The sequence below is a fragment of the Castor canadensis genome, chromosome 1 (assembly GCF_047511655.1).
Source record: "Castor canadensis chromosome 1, mCasCan1.hap1v2, whole genome shotgun sequence".
NCBI classification, from domain to species: Eukaryota; Metazoa; Chordata; class Mammalia; order Rodentia; family Castoridae; genus Castor; species Castor canadensis.
Window position 1 is genome coordinate 204,516,596 of NC_133386.1, and position 18,514 is coordinate 204,535,109.

The window sequence follows — 18,514 nt, forward strand, 5'->3', positions numbered from 1 at the left end:
ACCTCCTCCATGACATCCATGTGTGAGGCTGGGGCTAGGGCAGGAAGTCACCCACGCATGGGGACGAGCATAGCAGTTGTTCAATAAACAGTGGCTGCCAGCTAGTGCAGCAGTGAGACGGATCGCTACCCTGGCCTTGTCTGGGCAGCTTCCTGACAGCCCCTGGGACTGAAAGGAGGGGCCCAAAGTCTTGGGTGCAGGTGGGCAGGTGCCAGGAGCAGGCCCTGCAGTGTCCCCTCCCCGACCTCCTCCCAGGGCCACGTGTGGTCCTCACAGTTTGTTTCTTCTCACAGCCTCGCCACTCCTGCTCTTTGCCAACCGCCGGGATGTGCGGCTGGTGGATGCTGGCGGAGTCAAGCTGGAATCCACCATCGTGGTCAGCGGCCTGGAGGATGCAGCTGCTGTGGACTTCCAGTTCTCCAAGGGAGCTGTGTACTGGACGGACGTGAGTGAGGAGGCCATCAAACAGACCTACCTGAACCAGACGGGCACAGCCACCCAGAACGTGATCATCTCTGGCCTGGTGTCACCCGATGGCCTGGCCTGTGACTGGGTTGGCAAGAAGCTGTACTGGACGGACTCTGAGACCAACCGCATCGAGGTGGCCAACCTCAATGGGACATCCCGCAAGGTGCTCTTCTGGCAGGACCTGGACCAGCCAAGGGCCATCGCCCTGGATCCTGCTCATGGGTAAATCCACTGCTTCCCCAATCCCATGGTGTAGAGAGCTGGCTTCTCTTTCCCACTTTCTTACACCCCAGTTCTGTCTTTAGAGAACCTGGGGTGCTCTGAGAGCGAGTTCACCTGTGATCAGGGTGTTGCTGGGAGTCCCCTCCCCTCCATGTCCCACGCTTGTGTGGCCTTTGCAGACTTGTTCTGTCAAAAGCAACTCATGTGGCTGGCTGTGGATGTGAAGTGAAACATCTTTGTCATGCCTGAGATAGGCAGCCCAGGAAGTAGGGCCTCCTCACAGGTGGACTGGGCACCTGGCGCCAGGGTTATGACTGCATCAGCTGAAGCGGGTGGGTAAGGTGCCAGTCCCTGTCTGGACACAGAGCTGCTGGGGGTAGGTTCTCCTTCTGCCTGGAAGCTACCAGCCCACCTGCTGGTCAGGTTGAGCTCTCTTGGGCCCTGGGAGGCACAGGGTGGCCACAAGTTCCAGGAGGTGAGTGGCGGTCAAACTGAGACTGTCCATTGCTGCAGGCTGGGGTGGATGGAAACAAACAGTTGTCCCTCACCCCTCCTTTGTTCCTCTTTTCTCAGGTGTGTGGCGCACACACCCTTCTCTGGGCTGCCCCAGTTCGGCCTGCTGTATGCTGGTTCAGCCCTGGGAATGCTCAGGCAGACAGTCAGACCTCTTGGGCAGAATACACGAGCTTTTTTTGGTTTGTAGTTTTTTGGAGTTTTGTCTTAAGCCAGGTTGGAAGCACTTTGCATTTTAGCTCACTTAATGTCTCCAAAACCTGTGAGGAGCTCCAGCCGGGGCCTTAGCAGATGGTGAGTGTGGTGTGACTTCTGCAGCCCTTGCCTGGGTCTTCCAAGTCAGAAACCCCCAGCAGTGGGCCGTGGACCTGGTCCTGAGGCTCATCACTGCTCCATGTCCCACCCTCCTCCCTGAAGCCAGGGATCTGGAAGCTGCTGCTTGGCCTGCGTAGTAGTGAGGTACATCGAAGGCCCTGTAGGTCTGAGCTCTGCTCCGTGTCTTGTGTCCCCACGTGGGCTCTAATCCCCATGCTACCAACCTGCTGTTGCCCCTGGCAGTGGTGTCCCTGCTCTAGGGCAACACTGGCTAAGTTGCCTGCAACCTGAGCAGAGGTGGGCACTGAGGCTGGTTTGGTCTGTGCAGATGCCCTGGGCTTTCTCGGGCAGTCGAGGTGAGGGCTGGAAAGTGGGGCTTGAGTCTGGAGGTTTGAGGAGCCAGGTGAGGAGGTGTAGTAGCTTTGGTGGGCACCCTCACCTGTTTGGATGGGAAGTGCACTGGGCTGACTTCTGTGTGTGGTGATCGCTGGGGCCTCTGGAGCTGGCTTTGTGCAAAAGCCCTGTGTATGTGAGCGTGTCTGAGTGACACAACAGGAGGGTGAGAGTGTGTGTGTGCACATGAGGGTGTGTGCATAGGTGCGTGAGCACAGGAGTCTGAGTGCATGAGTGTGCATGAGTGTCGTGTGTGCTTGTGACTGTGTGCAGGTGTGTGCACGTGTGAGCATTATGTTGTCGGGAGGGTGTGTCTGTGTGGGTACGGGTGGATGTGTTCATGTTCACGTGCACTAGGGGTGGGGTGGGGTGGGATTTTATGCTCAGTATTTTGATTTCCTGGGGCCAGACCAGAGCAGCCTAGTGCTCCCTACCTCTGGAGGGCCCTCCTGACCCCTTCTTGGGGTGCCACGCTGGGTAGCCCCATATGAGCCAGCCATCCACAGCTGCCCATGGCTTGGGCTGCCCTGCCAGGATGGCCTCCTGCTACCTCTCCCCACTCAACAGTGAGGCCCCAGGGTCCTTGTGGTCCCTGCCAGCCTTCCTGGCCTCCTTGACCCAGTCCTCTTATCTCTCTTGACCCCCTCTTCCTCCCCTCCCCACCCGGCATGTGCAGCTCTGTCCCCTCCCTGCTGGGGTCACCAGGTTCCCATTCTCCACGCTGCAGGTACAGCCAGTGTCCACCCTCAGTGCCCTTGCAGTGCTCTGGTGGAGAAGATGGTAAAGGGATGGTATGTGCCATCAAGAGAATAAAGCAGGGCCTGAGGCTGAGTGCTATAGCTTTGGCACCTGGGAAGGCCTGTTGGTGATGTTAGAGCAGAAATCTGAAGCAGATGGAGATGATAACCTTGTGGCCATCAGGGGAAGAGCCTTCCAGGCAAAGGGAACAGCCAGTGCAAAGGCCCTGCAGTGGATGAAGGCTGGACCAGTTGGTGGGGCTGTAGCAGAGTGAGGCGGGGATCAGGAGTCATGAGGTGTGGGGAGGGGCGGGGCAGGTCTTGAGTGGAGTCACCTGGTCTGATTAAAGCTCCAGCCTGTTGCCCCAGCTGATAAGGTGAGAATAGGCTTTGGGTGTACGTGGGGAGTGGTTGTTACTGTGATCTTGGCCTCGCATGGCAGTGGCTTGGAGGAGTGGGTTGGGAGGGGAAGCAGCTCTGAAGCCAGGAGCAATGGGATCTACTGTGCACATGGGTTGGAGAGAGACATGGGGCAAGGATGACGGGTGCTGCTCTGTGCCTTGGCGTCCCTGTGACCATGTTGTATGTCACATGAAAAAGACCAGTAGTCGTGGTTCAATAGATGTTGCTATTTTTTTTTTAAATGCCCTTTCTTGTCACACAAAGCACTGCTTCTGTATCTATGTGGTTCTCTGAGTTTGCTTCTTCATGGCCTCGTGCTGTGGTGGTTGGGAGGTGGCTGGGCTCCATTGAGAAGCACTTGTTGCTTGGTTGAGAGATGGTTGGCACTTATTTGGGAGGTACTTAGTGCTTGGTTGAGAGGTGCTTGGTTGGGAATGTCTTCCCCATGCTCATGTCTGGTTTGGCTTTGCCTGGCTGTGTCTGGGAGCTAGTTAGTCACTTTGGTTCTGACTGTCCTCAGTAAATATTTGAGTTCATTTATGCTCTGGCCTTTGAGCTCTCTCCCAAAGCTCTCCCCTGGATCGCATCTGTGACTGCCCCTTCCTTGTCTGCCCCTGGGGCCAGGTTGACTTTGGCATTGCTGCCCTAGGCAGGACCCTTGAGGCCATGGCCACCTGTATACCTTCTGTCCTAATACTGCACCTGATGAATGAAGCTGTGGGTGCAGCATTCCTCCCAGCCCTGTGGGGGCCCTGCTCTCTCTGTGCCCTCCTGTGTGACTGTCCCCTGTGGGGGTTTTTCTTGGATGCAAGGCTCCCTGCCCTTGCCATGATCAGGAAGGCAGGTTTTCCATCCTGGTGTCCCCTAGGCATGCACATAGTACATAGCCAGGGCCGCATGGCCGGGAAACCTGAGACTCGGCTTGGGCAGCACAGGTGGGCCATACAGGTGTGCAGACTGCGGGGGTGGGGGGGGTGGAAGGGGTGAAGGATGCCCACATGCAGCAGGGTGCGCTCTGGGAAGAACCCTGGTTCCTGAGCATCTGGGGTCAGGAGGAACCCAGCCCAGCTTGGGGAGACCTGGCTGTACCACCCTTATGGGGGCTGCAGTGCTGCTAGTCTCCAACTAAGGCCAGGGTGAACGTCACCTACTCTTGAAAGTACCTGTGGCCCTGCACAGCCACACGCAGTGCCTCGTACAGCCCTGCCACACTTCGGAGGGTGAGTTTTGCTTGTGGAGCCTAGTTGGCCTGCCCTGCGGTGGCCTCACAGACTGTGCTTGGCCAGTCCACACTAAGAGAACAGGAGGGCGGAGCTGCTCACCAGCCGACCGCAAATTCCCCATTTAAGGAAGGCAGCAGCCTCTGTTGGGAAACTCTGGAAGGAATGTGAGCTATCTCCAGGCAGAGGGCCCCGAGCCTTTTCACTGGGCCTCAGTAGAGCTGTGGAGGGCCTGAAGGGATTGGCTGAGATGGTTCTCCTGATACCTTCTCAGCAGGTGCGAGGCCACTGCGGATGGGAGAAGCCAGGGGAAGAAAGGCCTCTGCCCTAGTCATTGATTGCCTGTGTGGCCAGTGGCAGCAGGAAAAGCCCCCTCACCCTGCTTCTGCTGGGGAAGAGTGAGTCATAAGGTGGCCAGCCTGGCTTGTCCTTTACAGAGAACCAGGCTGTGCTCCGGGACTGCTACTCTGCTCATACTACCCAGGACAGGTCAGCTTTCTGGAGCCTCAGTTTCCCCATCTAATGGTAACAACAATTCTGGCTTTCCCTGCAGTGCTGTGTTCACTACACACAAGGAAGGTGGCATAGGAGACACTGTTGGGAGAGGTAGCCTGTGAAGTGTGCTGTCTTCTGTCCTCAGTGGAGCTGGAGAAGAAGGCACTCGGTGACAGGCAGGGGCAATTGGCCCGGCCTCTGTGTAGGGAGGAGGGGACCAATCTTGTCACAGCCCCTTTGGAAGGGAGTGATAGTCCTGGCTCTCATATGACCCCTGCTGGGAAGCCTGTGGCTAGGGCAGGGGTGTCCAAAGCTCCTGTGCACAGAGCACCCATGGTGACAATGGTGAGTGGGAGGAGTCAGCTGTGTACGTCTCATTTTCCCTCTTGCTCTGAGAGACCCCTAAGGGGCATGGCTTGTTCCTGTGTCCCGGGGGCCACCTTGGTTCCTGAAGTCAGCTCTGGGTTTACTGAGGTGAATGAGGTTTTTACCTGTGATGAAATAGAAGCTAAACAGGGGAGACTTGCCAGGCACCAGGATGGGGACTGGAGAGGAAGAGACGTCGGCCCTCAGAACTGGGATCTATCTTGCCAAGACTGGGAGTGGGACGAGGCTCGTCAGGGATGATCAGTGCTGTCCCCTCCCTGCTGAGAGGGTAGACTGAACAAATCTGTCTGCCATTGTTGACTTGTCCACAGCCTCTTGGGACGAGAACCTTGTATTCCCCAGATTAAACTAGATCCCCCATGAGCTCTGCTGTGGAGCCACGTGTAGCCTCTACGTTAGCTGCAGTAACGTTCCCTGGGCGCTGACTGGGTTGGGACCTGTCATCCCGGACACTGGTGTTGATGTACATTGTGTCTGCCTACTCAGTCTGGGGTCACTGGAGGGAGAACAAACAAGGAAGCCTTTAAGGACGTCATGGTTCTCATGAATGTGTGGTACCTGCCCCTTGTTGGAAGTGTGAGGACACGGGTCAGTACAGCCAGCCCACCCACTAGGAAAAGCTGTTGTCACCTCCGTGCACATCCTATCTTGTGTCTTTTTTGGGGGAGGGCAGTACTGGGATTTGAACTCAGGACCTCACGCTTGCTAGGCAGGCACTCTTGCCACTTGAGCCACTCTGCCAGCTGTTTTTTGTGTTGGGTTTTTTGAGATAGGGTGGTCAATGTTTGCCCAGGCTGGCCTTGAACATTGATTCTCTTGATCTCTGCCTCCTGAGTAGCAGAGATGTGAGTCACCGGTGCCTGACTGGTTTCTTCTGTTTAAGAATATTTTCTAGAGCAGTTTTAGGTGCATAGGAAAATTGACCAGAAGGTACACAGACTCCCCTGGTACCCCGGGCCCCTCCCAGAGTGACACATCTGCTGCGGGTGGTGAGTCCACACTGATGGCTGTTACTACCAGACTGTGGGTGCTGGTGTTAGGCTCCGTGGGTTGGGATAATGTCCGATGTCCTGGGTCCACTATCCTGGCCTCACATAGAGAGGTTTGCTGCCCTGAGCTACCTGTGCTCCATCTTTTTGTCTCTCCCATCCCCTGACCCATGGCAGCCACTGACCTTTGTGCTGTTTCTGTGTTTCACCTTTTGCTGAACCCGGGTTGGTATCATGTCGTGTGCGGCCTTGCTTCTTTCACTCACCAATGTGCATTTAAGGCTGCTCTGTATCTTTTCTTGGCCTGGCAACTCATTCCATGTTAGCACCAACTAGAGTCCATTCTGCACATTTTGAATCGCCTTTTAGAGGTTCATTTACAGCATTTGCAAGTAGCAAAAAATCAGAAATAATCCAAACATCAAACAGAGCTTTTAAAGTAATTTACAGAGTAGTTTACTATGCCACGGTTAAAAGAGCAAGAAATGTTTCTGTTAATGAAAGGGGAAGGGGTCCAGACATACTGTTGACTGAGAACAAGACGGAAGTGTACACAGTTACAGCTGTGTAAGGAGATCTCGGTCACTGATGCCCCTGGGTAGATTATGTAGCTGGCCAGTGACGTTGTCATAGCCAGCATAGTCTGTGTGCCTCCACTCTCTCTGCCATTGCCTAACAATCCATTTCTCATCATTCTTAGAATGCATTTTATGTCCTCAGGAATGTATTCCTGGCCATGCTTGATGGTACACACCTGCTACTCAAGGGGCAGAGGTAGAAGGTCCTGATCCCAGGACCAGGCTGGACAATGTAGTGAAGTCTTATGTCAAAAAAATAATAATAAATTAAAAAGGAATGGGGATGTAGCTTAGTTGCCTCGCATGTGTGAGGCCCTGAGCTCAGTCCTCAAGTCACACAGACAGACAGACACATATACAGACACACACACACGTTGAATTTCTGTCTTTAAGCAACACATTATACTATTTTGACACCCCAACTTAAAGCACTACTCCCCCAAACCTTAGACGTTGGTTATCTCGAGCTGGGCACAGTGGCACATGTCTGTAAGCTTAGTGCTTGGGAGGATTGTGAACTCAAGGCCAGCCCGGGCTATATACTGAGCCTCCATCTCAAAAAAAAGAAAAAAAAAGAAAAGAAAAACGTTGGTTCTCTTTGAGCTTTGAGGGCCCCAAATCAAAACACAGCTCCCTGTCCCCTTGTCTTTACCACCTTGTTAGGTACATGTACTGGACAGACTGGGGCGAGACGCCCCGGATTGAACGTGCGGGGATGGACGGCAGCACCCGGAAGATCATCGTGGACGCGGACATCTACTGGCCCAATGGGCTGACCATCGACCTGGAGGAGCAGAAGCTTTACTGGGCTGATGCCAAACTCAGCTTCATCCACCGAGCCAACCTGGATGGTTCCTTCCGGTGAGTCCCCACGGCCCCCCACGGTCCCCCAAGGGAGTCGAAGGCAATCCTTTTTCATGTAGCTCCCCTGGCTCTTACCTGAAACCCTGGGGACCTGAGGAATTCAGGACTTTTCAAAACTTAGAGCAGGAATAGAGTACAGGTGTCACCCTGAGCAAGGTGGGGTGGCCTCTTGCATCTAGCATGTGACTATTTCTGTAGCAAAATTCAGAATGCTCATTCCAAAGCAGACAAGCCAGACAACATAGCTGGTTCACATTGCCACATACACCCCTGCCTGCTCGGCCACACCGTACATCCTGAGGGCAGTCGCAGGGGCTGGCTTCATCTCCCTGCATCCCTAGTCCCACTGAGGGCCTTGCACATAGTAGGGCAAGGGCTCTCAGTGAGATGGGCTGAGTGGATGGGGGAGTGGGCTTTCAGCTCAGCAGCCCTGGCCTCATTACTGTTTAGATGGAGGTACAACTTCTGCGAACAGGAGAAAGACCATTTCCTCATTGACTCAACACTGCCCTGTGCCAGGTCTTGCAGGGGAGAAGGCCCTATTTCCGGCCTGCTGCAGCTCCTGGCCTGGGTGGCGTGTGGTGGGTGCTGGTGCCGAGGGCTGTGATGACATCTCCTGGAGGGGCTCCCTAGCTGGGTCTCGGCAACACAGGCCGGGCCTGCTTGGGGACACTGGCAGATCTGCTGTATGGTACTCGGACCTTGTGTATTCAGTGTCTGTTGTATATAACAAAATACCCAAAGCTTTACAGCCTGCAATGGCCAATGGTTGGTTTTTGATTGTTTGTTTGTTTTTGTGGAGAAGGGTGAGTGGGCAGGAGCGGCTTCACCAGGCAGGTCTGGCTCAGGGTGTCTCCTGTGCTTACGGTCAAGCTTCTGGCTGGGGCTTCAGTACTGAGGCTGAAGGGGCCCATTCCAATCCTGGTCCAGTGCCCTGGGCCTTGATTTCCCCTGGGCCTCCTCTTATGCCGAGCCACTTACCTCTGCTGCCTCGAATCAGGGCAGCTGAACTGGCCAGACTGGTCTGAGAGTTGGAAACATGGCCAGCCTGGAGACCGGGGTCTTGGAGCAAGTGGTCCTGGTAGTTCTGAAGGAGGGTCAGAGGCTGGAAAGGCTGCCAGCCGGGTGAGAGCTCGTGGTGGGATGATGGTGGTTAATCCACGAGGGTGGGGATGGCAGCTGACCCTTCCACAGTGCCCTCTGTCCAGGGACATTTGCAGTTATTTAACACTCACCAGCCCTGTGAGGCCTTTGCTGTTATCATTCTCTGTCTTGGTGGTGTTCAGGGAGGCACATGCGCTCACCCAAACCACATGGCTGGTCAGAGCCCATCATGCAGGGAGGGGACGGTCGTCAAATAAATAGCCACCTATTACTGGCTGTGTCAAACTACGACCATGTTGCAGTGACCATACTCTTGTTAAACATCACTTCTCCTTTGCTGGACGTTCTAAGCATGCAGAAAATGAATTTTCCTTTTGTTGTTTTCTTTTCAGTGCTGGGGTTTGAACTCACAGTCTCATGCTTGCTAGGCAGGTGCTCCACCACTTGAGCCCCTCCCCCAACCCACTTTTTCTCTTGTTGCCAAGTTTAATTCACTCCGAAAATATAAATGGTGGGCTCCATATGACAAGAACATTCTGCTCACAGCTGCTCTTGTCTGGTTGGACCTATACAGTCCACGGTGGCCACAGAGGGCTCCCAAAGCAGGACAGAGCTGGTCTTGGTAGTCTGGAGTCCTCTGTACTTTCCTGAAGGCTCTGTCCTCTGCCTCCCACTGCAGGCAGAAGGTGGTAGAGGGCAGCCTGACACACCCCTTTGCCCTGACGCTGTCTGGGGACACTCTGTACTGGACGGACTGGCAGACCCGCTCCATCCATGCCTGTAACAAGAGGACCGGTGAGAAGAGGAAGGAGATCCTGAGTGCCCTCTACTCACCCATGGACATCCAGGTGCTCAGCCAGGAGCGGCAGCCTCCCTGTGAGTGCTGGGCGGGATGGGGCAGGGCAGGGGGACGGGCCGCACTCCACTGGAGAGATGCTGGCTGAGGCCTCACGCCAGGCCGGCCTCTTCCTACAGAAACCCATGGGTGGGGAGCGGTGCTTGCTGGGCTGGAGAGAGGTGTGTGCAGAGCCAGGAAGGCAGGGGTGGGGCACAGGGCTCTCTGCTAAGCCCATCGGGCTGCTTCCCAAGGACGAGCCCATCTTAGAGGCCCAGCAGAGTATCGAATGAAACACCTGCTCTGAGTTGATGGTTCATAAGTCTAGAATCCCCAGAAGTTCATGCTGCTGATAAATGGACCTCTGTGACAAGTGACCAGCAGGGCCAGCGCCCTGAGCTTACTCCAGTCCCGCAGGAACCAGGGATAGATATTTTTGGTCAAGCCACTGTAGAAGGCTTGAACTTGGAACTTGAGTTTGGGCTCTGTTCTCAGTGCAGGACAGGGGAGGTTTGTTTTCTGATGAGAGCACCATAGTCCTTGAATCTGGCTGCCCACGTACCTCAGCCAGCATAAGGGGGATGGAGGTTCATTGCCAAGAGTCTGTTGTCCGAGTTAAGATTTTCAAGGGTGCTGAGCCCCACTTCCCCCAGGCCTAAAGACTTTGTCATGTTCAGTTGCTAATTGGTCATAGAAAGGCCAAGGGAAGTGTCCAGTGTGGCCACTCCTACCTCGAGGCTCAGCTTAAGCCTGAGTGTGGTCACCCAGTGTGGGTGGAGCCTGCAGGGTCTGGGAAGCTTGGAGAGACAAGGTGGGCTATACGTTCAGGTGATTGCTGTCTTCTGGGTCCCACAGGGGCAAGTCCTGTGATCCTGCCACAGAAGCAGAGAGGGTGACCATCATAGGGGAGGGTACTGAAGAACAGGAAGGTTTTCTTGTTGGAGGAGCTCAGAATGGGGAAGATACCCAATCTAGTGGGACAGCACATGACCCCCAATGTGGTCTGTGGTAGGCAATGAGGGGGGACCAGGCAGTGCCTATGGGAAGGGTCCTGAGGTCACGATCAGGTGGCGTTGGGGTGGGGGGATACACTGGGGGCCATCATGGGGGGCAGATGAGGACGTGACAGCATGGAGCATGCTAGTTCGTTTGGAAATGAATGGCAGGGCAGAGGTGGGGGTCATGTGCCCTGGTCTGAAACTTCCTGTCACTCTGTTCTGTTTTTCCTAGTCCACACTCGATGTGAGGAGGACAATGGTGGCTGCTCTCACCTGTGCCTGCTGTCCCCAAGGGAGCCTTTCTACACATGTGCTTGCCCTACTGGCGTGCAGCTCCAGGACAACGGCAGGACGTGTAAAGCAGGTGAGGCTGAGCACCAGCAGGGGCAGGGGGGGCCTGGTCTGGCAGGAGTGGGCTGCCACCAGCTTGGCTGCCCCAACGGAAGTATGGAGCTCGTTGTGATCATCTGCTCCCTATAGCGAAGGCTCTGAGCATTGCTGGCTCTGTGCTGGGAGGGTTCGGCAGCGTATGGCTGGGATTTGTGCTCAGCTCTGGGCTCTGTGCTAACAGGTGATGAGCTCAGGCATGGGCCAGCTCTGTTGGTTTGCCTCTATAAAATGACATTGTAATTCCACCAAAGTGCCAAGCACACTGTCAGCATGTGGTAATCACAAGCTAAAAGCTCGCTGTCATGAGCTTTTAACCAAAAACTGTTTGTTGAAAGAGGGACAGTAGCAGGGAGGACACTGGGAAGCAGGAGGCCCCTGTCCCCCATACTCACTGTCCTTATTTGCACCTTTTCCTCATCTGTTTGGATGCACATGGTCCCTGCAGCATCGGGGACCCTGCAGTGTGGTCCGTCATCTGATTTCCTACTTCTTCTTCTCCTTTTTTTTGATAGTACTGGGGTTTGAACTCAGGACCTTGCACTTGCTAGGCAGGTGCTCTACCACTTGAGCCACACTGCTAGCCCTTTTGCTTTAGTTTTCAAATAGGGTCTCACTTTTATGCCCAGGCTTGATCTGGACCTCGATCCTCCTACTCACGCTTTGCGTGGTTGGGATGACAGGTGTACACCACCACACTCAGCTTTTATTAGTTGAGACGTGGTCTTGAGAACCATTTGTCTGGGTTGGCCTTGAATCTTGATCCTTCTGATTTCCACCTCCTGCATAGCCACCATGCCTGGCCACTTTCCTACTTCTTCATGCTCATTCTTCCCTGTCCATAGGGACTTGTCACTCGCTTTGACCCTTGCCGCTCATTCCCACGGAGTCTTCCTGTCAAAATAATATCCCTGTGGAGACACAGGCAGGGACAATGTCCCTAGTGGGAATTTTCTTTTGGATGCAGGGGCTGAGTCACTGCCTCCACGTGACTGCACGGTTGTCATTGCTTCCGATGCTCTGCCACCTTTCAGGCTCTCACCTCGGTTCCTAGGCACCCGCAGCTTCAGGGCTTGTCACTTACCGTAGCAAGGTGTCATTCCCTTCTGTGGACTTTCAAGGACTTTCCTTGCTGGCTGGCAGGCGGAGGTGGGCTCTTCCAAAAACGATGCTTGTCTGGGAGGCAGCCGGCCTCAGGGCTGTCAGGGCCTGGTGGGCTGGTCTGGCCTCTGGGGCTAACTCTAGAGCTTGTCCCATGAGGGGGTCACTAGGAGACATCAGGAAAGCAGCCATCACAGTGACCAGTCTCCCTGCTTTGTTCTGGGGACAAGGTCTGCTTCCCACACCATTGTCTCATGTGGGGAAGGAGTGGTTTCCAACACAGCATGGCTGCGGGGCAGGTCTCTGAGCAGCTGCTAGAAGTACCTAGTGGATGGAGGGATCTCCTCCCTCAGCCTGCGCTGCTGCCCAAGCACTCAGAGCCCTGACCCACGGGCTTTCCTGGTCCCTCTGCTCGTAGTGGCTGTGGTCCTTATTGGTGAGCAGTGGCTGCAGGCTGGGTGGTGCCTGTCTGGGTAGATCTTCCAGGTCTGGATTGGCTCCTTTCTGGATTCTTTCCCAGGACAGAGCATTTTTCTTTTGTCGTTGTGTTGTTTGGTAGGTTTGAATTCAGTACCGTCCCCCTGCCCTTTCTGCTTTAGTTTACTTTTCAGATAGGGTCTCATATTTTTTTCTCCAGGTCCAGCCTTAGATAGTGATCTTCCTATTTCTGCCTTCTGTACGTGTAGCTGGGATTACAGGCGTGTACCAGCAAAGCCTGACTTGTATATTGACATGAAGTCTCACAAACTTTTTTTTTCATCCAGGCTGGCCTCAAACCTTGATCCTCCCAGCTCTATCCCTTGCATAGTCGGGATTACAGGTGTGTGTATCTATGCCTGCCCCACCCCCGGCTCTTTTAGTTATATTTTAGTTTTGAGATAGGCTTTTGCTATCTTTGCCTGAACTGGCCTCAACTCTTCTGCTTCTGCCTCCTGAGTAGCTGGGATTGCGGGCATGGGCCACCATACCCAGTAGATGGAGCATCTTAAAACCTGGGCCACTTGGCTGCCTCACCAAAGAGGCTATTAGCTGTGCTGGCTACTGCAGTGGACAGCGGGAGACTCCCCTGGTAGAGGGCCTATTTTCCCAAGTTGGGAGAAGGAGACGTGCCTCCATTTGAGAAGTGGGGACCTGGGTGGTCCAGGCTCCTTGGTTTTCTTAAAGTAAGGACTCCCAGCTGCTCAGAACTGGCAGCTTCCCGAGAAGTTAGCTGGACTGGGCCACCTTCATTCAGTCATTCATTCATTCATCTCTTGAGCACCTGCTGTGTTCCTCACATTCCCAGGCACCTGGCAGAGAGTAGCACAGACACGGTCCCTACCTTCTGAAGCTCTCACTGTAGGACCAAGTGGGTAGGGAGACACACAGCACCCATGCATGATGGTGCATTAGAAAGAGGGTATCTTGGAAGGCCGGCTCCGTGGTCACTTGGGGGACCTTGTGGTTGCCCTCGGCTGGGCAGGTGGTATGGGAGAGGTTGGACCTAGGTAGAGGACTTCTCGGTGAGTTGCCCTGTGAGGGATTTGGCCGTACCAGGGTTTGGACTGAGCAGGCTCACAGTGGGTTGTGGATAGTCTTGGTGGTTGGGGGAACAGCCTAACCAGGTTGCATTATTCCTCTCATTTCACAGATGGGAAAACAGGGCAGGTCACCAATGTGCAGTCACCCAAAGTAGCTGGCAGTGTAGGTTCTACAAAGTAGAGTTTCCCTGTGAAATGAGATCCTGGTGTCCCACCCCAGCCTGTCCAGGCCCCTGCCCACTCCTGGAGGAGGAGGGCTCCCAAGCCTCACACACCACACTGGAGAGGGATGCTTACATGTGGTTGCTCGGGAAGGTCAGCTTTCTTAAGCCTTCCTGTCACTTTCCTGCCTCTTTGTTGAGAGAAGCTGTCAGTCATGATCCCAGTAGTGAAGAGATGGCCTCATTCGATGATCGATGGATAATGTCTGCTCTGGAAGAGGGTGGGGCGGGGCTGGGTGTCTTGTCTGGCATCTCTGTTGCCTGAGATTTGTGGAAGGAGTTGGGGGGTGGACCATGCCTGCCAGGCAATCTCCCCAACAGGGGAACTCATACAGGCAGCTTTTGTTAATGGATGGCCTTAGGCATAGGCAACATAGGATTTGGGCCCTGCTAAGATCTCAGAGGCGTGGCCCAGGGAAGTTGCACAACTTAAGGGGCCTGGAGTCCCCAAAGAGCTTGTCCAGGTTCCTCTGAACTATAGAGGGCCACAGGTCTTCCAGGGATAGATGGTGCTTGAGGACTTTCTGGGTCCTCTTCCTTCATCTGTGTGGTGGGAGTCACAGGTCTCCCCCTGCCTGGGGACCATGCATGTTATGAATCAGGAGCCCTGGGCAGGAGCACATGACATGTGGCATGCTGCACCATACCCACCCTCCACACCTTCCACCACGTAGTCACCTTTCCCTTCTCCCTGAGGCTGGCCTGGGAGAGCTGGGCAGCTCTGTTGGAGGTCTGGAATCACTGTCACCCCCACTGTCCAGGGATCCTGGGAGTAGCCTGTCCCTTGGGAGCCAGGGAATGGCTTGACGTGCAGCCCTGACTCCTCTTTGCTCCTAGGTTTTCTATGACCAGATCCTCTGAGCCTTGGGGACTGGTGCTCACAGCTGTCATTGATAGCATCATGATCTTTCTGCAAATGTTAACTTCTTGTCTCCAGGTCCAGCCCAGAGCAGCACTGGGGAGTCTGTCCAGGGCATGCATTGTCCTTCAAGGGGGCAGCGGATAGGGTGGGGTGAAGGCCTGTGTAATGAGCAGCCCAGAGGAGGTCACCTGGGGTCGCAGGGCCCTGCTGTGCAGTCAGGGTAGGAAAACTTCCCAGGGGAGGTGGCATTGCCATTGGAGTGTCTCTGGTCCCAGTCTCAGTGGCTCTGCAGTGTGGCCCCAACCCCACGCACACCTGTGGGGTAAGGCTGTGGATTAGCAGCAAACCATGCCCCACCCAGGCTGCTTTTGCAGGCCGACTGCAGGGCTCCTGGCCTCCTTCAGCAAGGATGACCAGAGACCGGAGTCCCCTGGGACTAGGCAGCTCAGGGGCCACCATGCGTGCTCTCTTAAGAACTGTTTCTCCTCCCAGCTGTGAGAGGTGCTTCTGCAGAGACCTGGTTGGAGCATGCCCAGCACTTGGGAGAAAAGCGTTTTCTGTCATTCAGGGCCCTGCTTGAGTGGCGGTGTGAGATGGACTGGGGGCGTCTGTCCCACAGCCAGTTGTGTGGACTTTTGTACGCAGAACCTGGATTTTTCTGCTTTGGTTGCGGATGCCTGACTAGAGTGTTATGTTAGAAGGAGGGACAATCTAACCATGAGACAAAAGGGATGGGACCCAAAGTCTTGTTTGCATGAGAATAGGGCTGTGGGTTCACTGTTTTCTACAAGGCCTCCCTATTCATTGGCTGCTTGGTGCTGTCCTTGGTGTCTCTCGCTCCCTTCCCTGGGCCCACTTGATGGGGTGGGGAAAGGCTGACAGTTTCCTGAAAGGTTTAGAGTTGAGAGTGAAGAATCAAGGGTTTGCCACCAAGATGGCTTTCTACAAATATGAAGTGCTTCAGAGTATCTTTTCATATTTCCTACTCCAGAGGGATCTGGGGAGGAGTGAGAAAGGGTTCTGTCCTTGAGGGGCTTTGGGCTAGGAGCTGAGATGCAACCTGTGAGCCAGGCCTGAGAGGAAGATAAGACCGTACTGGCAAATGGGCTAGGATGCCAAATGTCCCTCATCCTCCAGGTTATTGCCACAAATGTCACATTAAAGGAAGATTTTTGTCGGGGGACCATAATCCTTTCACCTGTGTCCTCCAGGCTTCACGCGTCCCTCGATGTGTGCAGCTCTGCATCGAGGTGGACGTAGTTCTTTGTGGAATGCGGGTTTTGCCTGCTGACAATGTATGATGTATTGATTGTGAAAACCGCAGGGAGATAGGAGCTGGTTCCACAAGGGCAAAGTGGAGAAACCGCTAAATCCTCTCGTCTGTCACGGTGGGCAGTGTGGCTTTGAGGTCTTGGTGGGCAGAGGCCTGACGCAGGCACCTTGCCAGTGGGCGGTCGGAGCTGGCCGGAAGGGAGTGGTGCCCAGGGCAGGCTGCCAGTGCTGCCCACCGGGGAGTCTTCCGAGGTGTTGGGTTGGAGAAGGGAATTTAGGGCAGTCTGTGGAATCTGCAAGGATGCATGTCCCAAGGGGTAACAAACTGAAGCCTCACAGGAAGGGCTCCTGCGGTGGCCCTGGGCTAGAGGAAAGGCCTGCAGAGAACTGGAAACACAGGCAGTGGAGAAAGAAAGAGGCCATACTGGGGGGCTTCACCTGTTCTGGAAAGGAGCATGGCAGTGACAGACATTTAGGCCAGGGGGCCTTTAGGTAGGTGGCATGATTGCTCTGCAGTTGGCAGCCTGTCAACGACTCTGTGATGAGGAAACTCAGTGTTTGGCAAACCCAGACTTTAGACCAACCAGTTTTAATCATTGTGCTACGGTACTTTAATCTATTCCCTGGCTGTGTGATCTTTGAAAAAAGATAGCCTCTCTGTACTTCTGTTTCCTCATCTGTAAAGAGGGGACAATTCCAGCACTCACCTCATGGGGTTGGCTAGAGGAAGGCCTGGATGCTTATGAACTGCACTTGAATTTGAACTTGAACTGGGAGTCAGGCAGGCAATTTGATTTGATGCCAAGACAGGATTTCTTCCCAGAATGTTTGGAATCAGAAGCAGACGCTAAGGCTGAGTGGTGCCAAGAAGAGTTGGGCTAGGGTAACAGGGGTGGAGAGTCCTCTCACATGAGCGGGTGGGCAATGAGTGACCTAGCAATGAGTCCCCAGTTGGTGACTGTCCTGGGGACTCTGAGCTTGTATGACTCCCTTCCCTGTAGATCAAAGACTAGCCTTTAGGGGCAGGGGCATGGCTGTGTCAGAGTCACTCAGATTCTATGACACTTTCAGATACCACTGACTGGAGTCTCCATGAGACGGGATGTGATGGGGGCTCAGTCTTCCTCTCCAGGACCCCAAGGGTGGCTGATGTGCTCAGGTGGGGGCACTGGCACAGCTGGAAAGGCTGGGGTTTGAAATCAGAGTCTCTGGCCTGACTCCAGGATGCCTGGACTTTGCTGTGGTGTCTGACCTTTTACACTTCATGGAGATGAAGGTGAGCTCTGTGAGTCACTGATGAATTTTCCTGGGTTAAGCAAATGAAAGCCAGCCCAGTGCCAGGGGCTGATGTCTTCTCCAAAGAAGAGGCTGAGATGGTAACCATGCCAGAACCCCAGTGAATGGGGAGGGTGCTCCATGTCCCCTAGCTTGGGGAGGTACAGGGATGAGTCTTCACACAGCTGTGCTCCAGCAGGGACATGTTCCACACAGCTCTGAGCCTGCAGTCTACTCCCTTGGGAGATGGGGAGAGCAGAATGACCCCTTCTTAGCATGGTCAGGGGCTAATGAGAAGTCTTATGGAAAGAGCTTCCTTCCTTTCTTCACTCCCTTCCTCCCTCCATTCCTTTTTTCTGTTTTGGTGGTACTGGGATTGGAACTCAGGGTCTTGTGCTTGCTAGGCAAACACTCTGCCACTTGAGCCATGCCTCCAGCCATGCCTTCCTTTCTATTTTTGAGATAGGGTCTCACTATGTAGCCCAGATAGCCTCAGCCTCCTGAGTGCTGAGATTACAGGTGTGAACCACCACATTCGACTTGCTCAGTGAAGCCAGCACAGACCTACCTGGATGCTAGATGTGACTCTCCCTAGGTAGGATTCCCCTTCCATGGCCCTGGACTTTGGGCTCAGGAGCATCCTGGGTCTGGAGGCCCTCTGAATAGGGTGCCCTTTGACTCTGGGACCATAATATCTCCAGTGAGACACGGCAGATTGTCTGCTCCCGCTCAGCTCTGCCTGGGCTCTCTGAGATCTGGGGTGGCTGCCTTGTAGCTCAGCGTGAGGCAGAGAACTCCTCCTAGGCCAGGCCATCGTTGGGCGCTGGGCTGGCCTCCCTCCCCGCCCCCGTCGCTGCAGGCTCCACAAGCAGCTGGCTTTGGTTTTGTCCATGTTTTTCTAATTATGTGGATTGGGCTAAAAACAGCAGTAGCGGGGCCTTATTTGGGAGTTGCCACCACCACAGTCCTGCAAAGCCTGCCACTCCCTCCCTGCCAGTGTCTCAGCTTGCTGCTCTTTGTGGATTGTGCCCTGTTGTTTTGACTTTTGCCACCCTTGCCTTCCTCGTGGTTTGGGGGTTTTGGGGCCGTGGGCTTAGCCATGTGTGCCCCACTGCTCAGGGCCACGAGTGACCAGACTAGCTGACTCGTTGTTAGGTCCTTGAGCCCTGCCTGACCTGTGTCCACAGAGTGACCAGGCAGAGCTGGCACCCCTCAGGCCCTCTCCAGACAAGGCCAAGGTTGAGGGATGGGGCAGGTGTGGAGTTGGGATTTACAGTCCTCTGCTGTACCTTTCTAAGACACAGTCTTAACAGACGTGCATCCATCAGGGACAGGAAAGAAAAGGAAGTGTGGCTG

At 54.5% G+C, this 18,514-nt stretch overlaps 1 protein-coding gene across 1 annotated transcript in view; it reads left to right on the forward strand.

Moving 5' to 3' along the window:
- The window catches only part of Lrp5 (LDL receptor related protein 5), a 112,307-nt gene that overhangs the window by 30,326 nt on the left and 63,467 nt on the right, over positions 1–18,514 (forward strand). The window contains exons 2-5 of the mRNA XM_074050474.1: positions 294–690; positions 7,383–7,580; positions 9,367–9,563; positions 10,753–10,884. Coding sequence (XP_073906575.1) covers positions 294–690; positions 7,383–7,580; positions 9,367–9,563; positions 10,753–10,884 — 924 coding nt within the window. The remainder of the gene's footprint in view (positions 1–293; positions 691–7,382; positions 7,581–9,366; positions 9,564–10,752; positions 10,885–18,514) is intronic.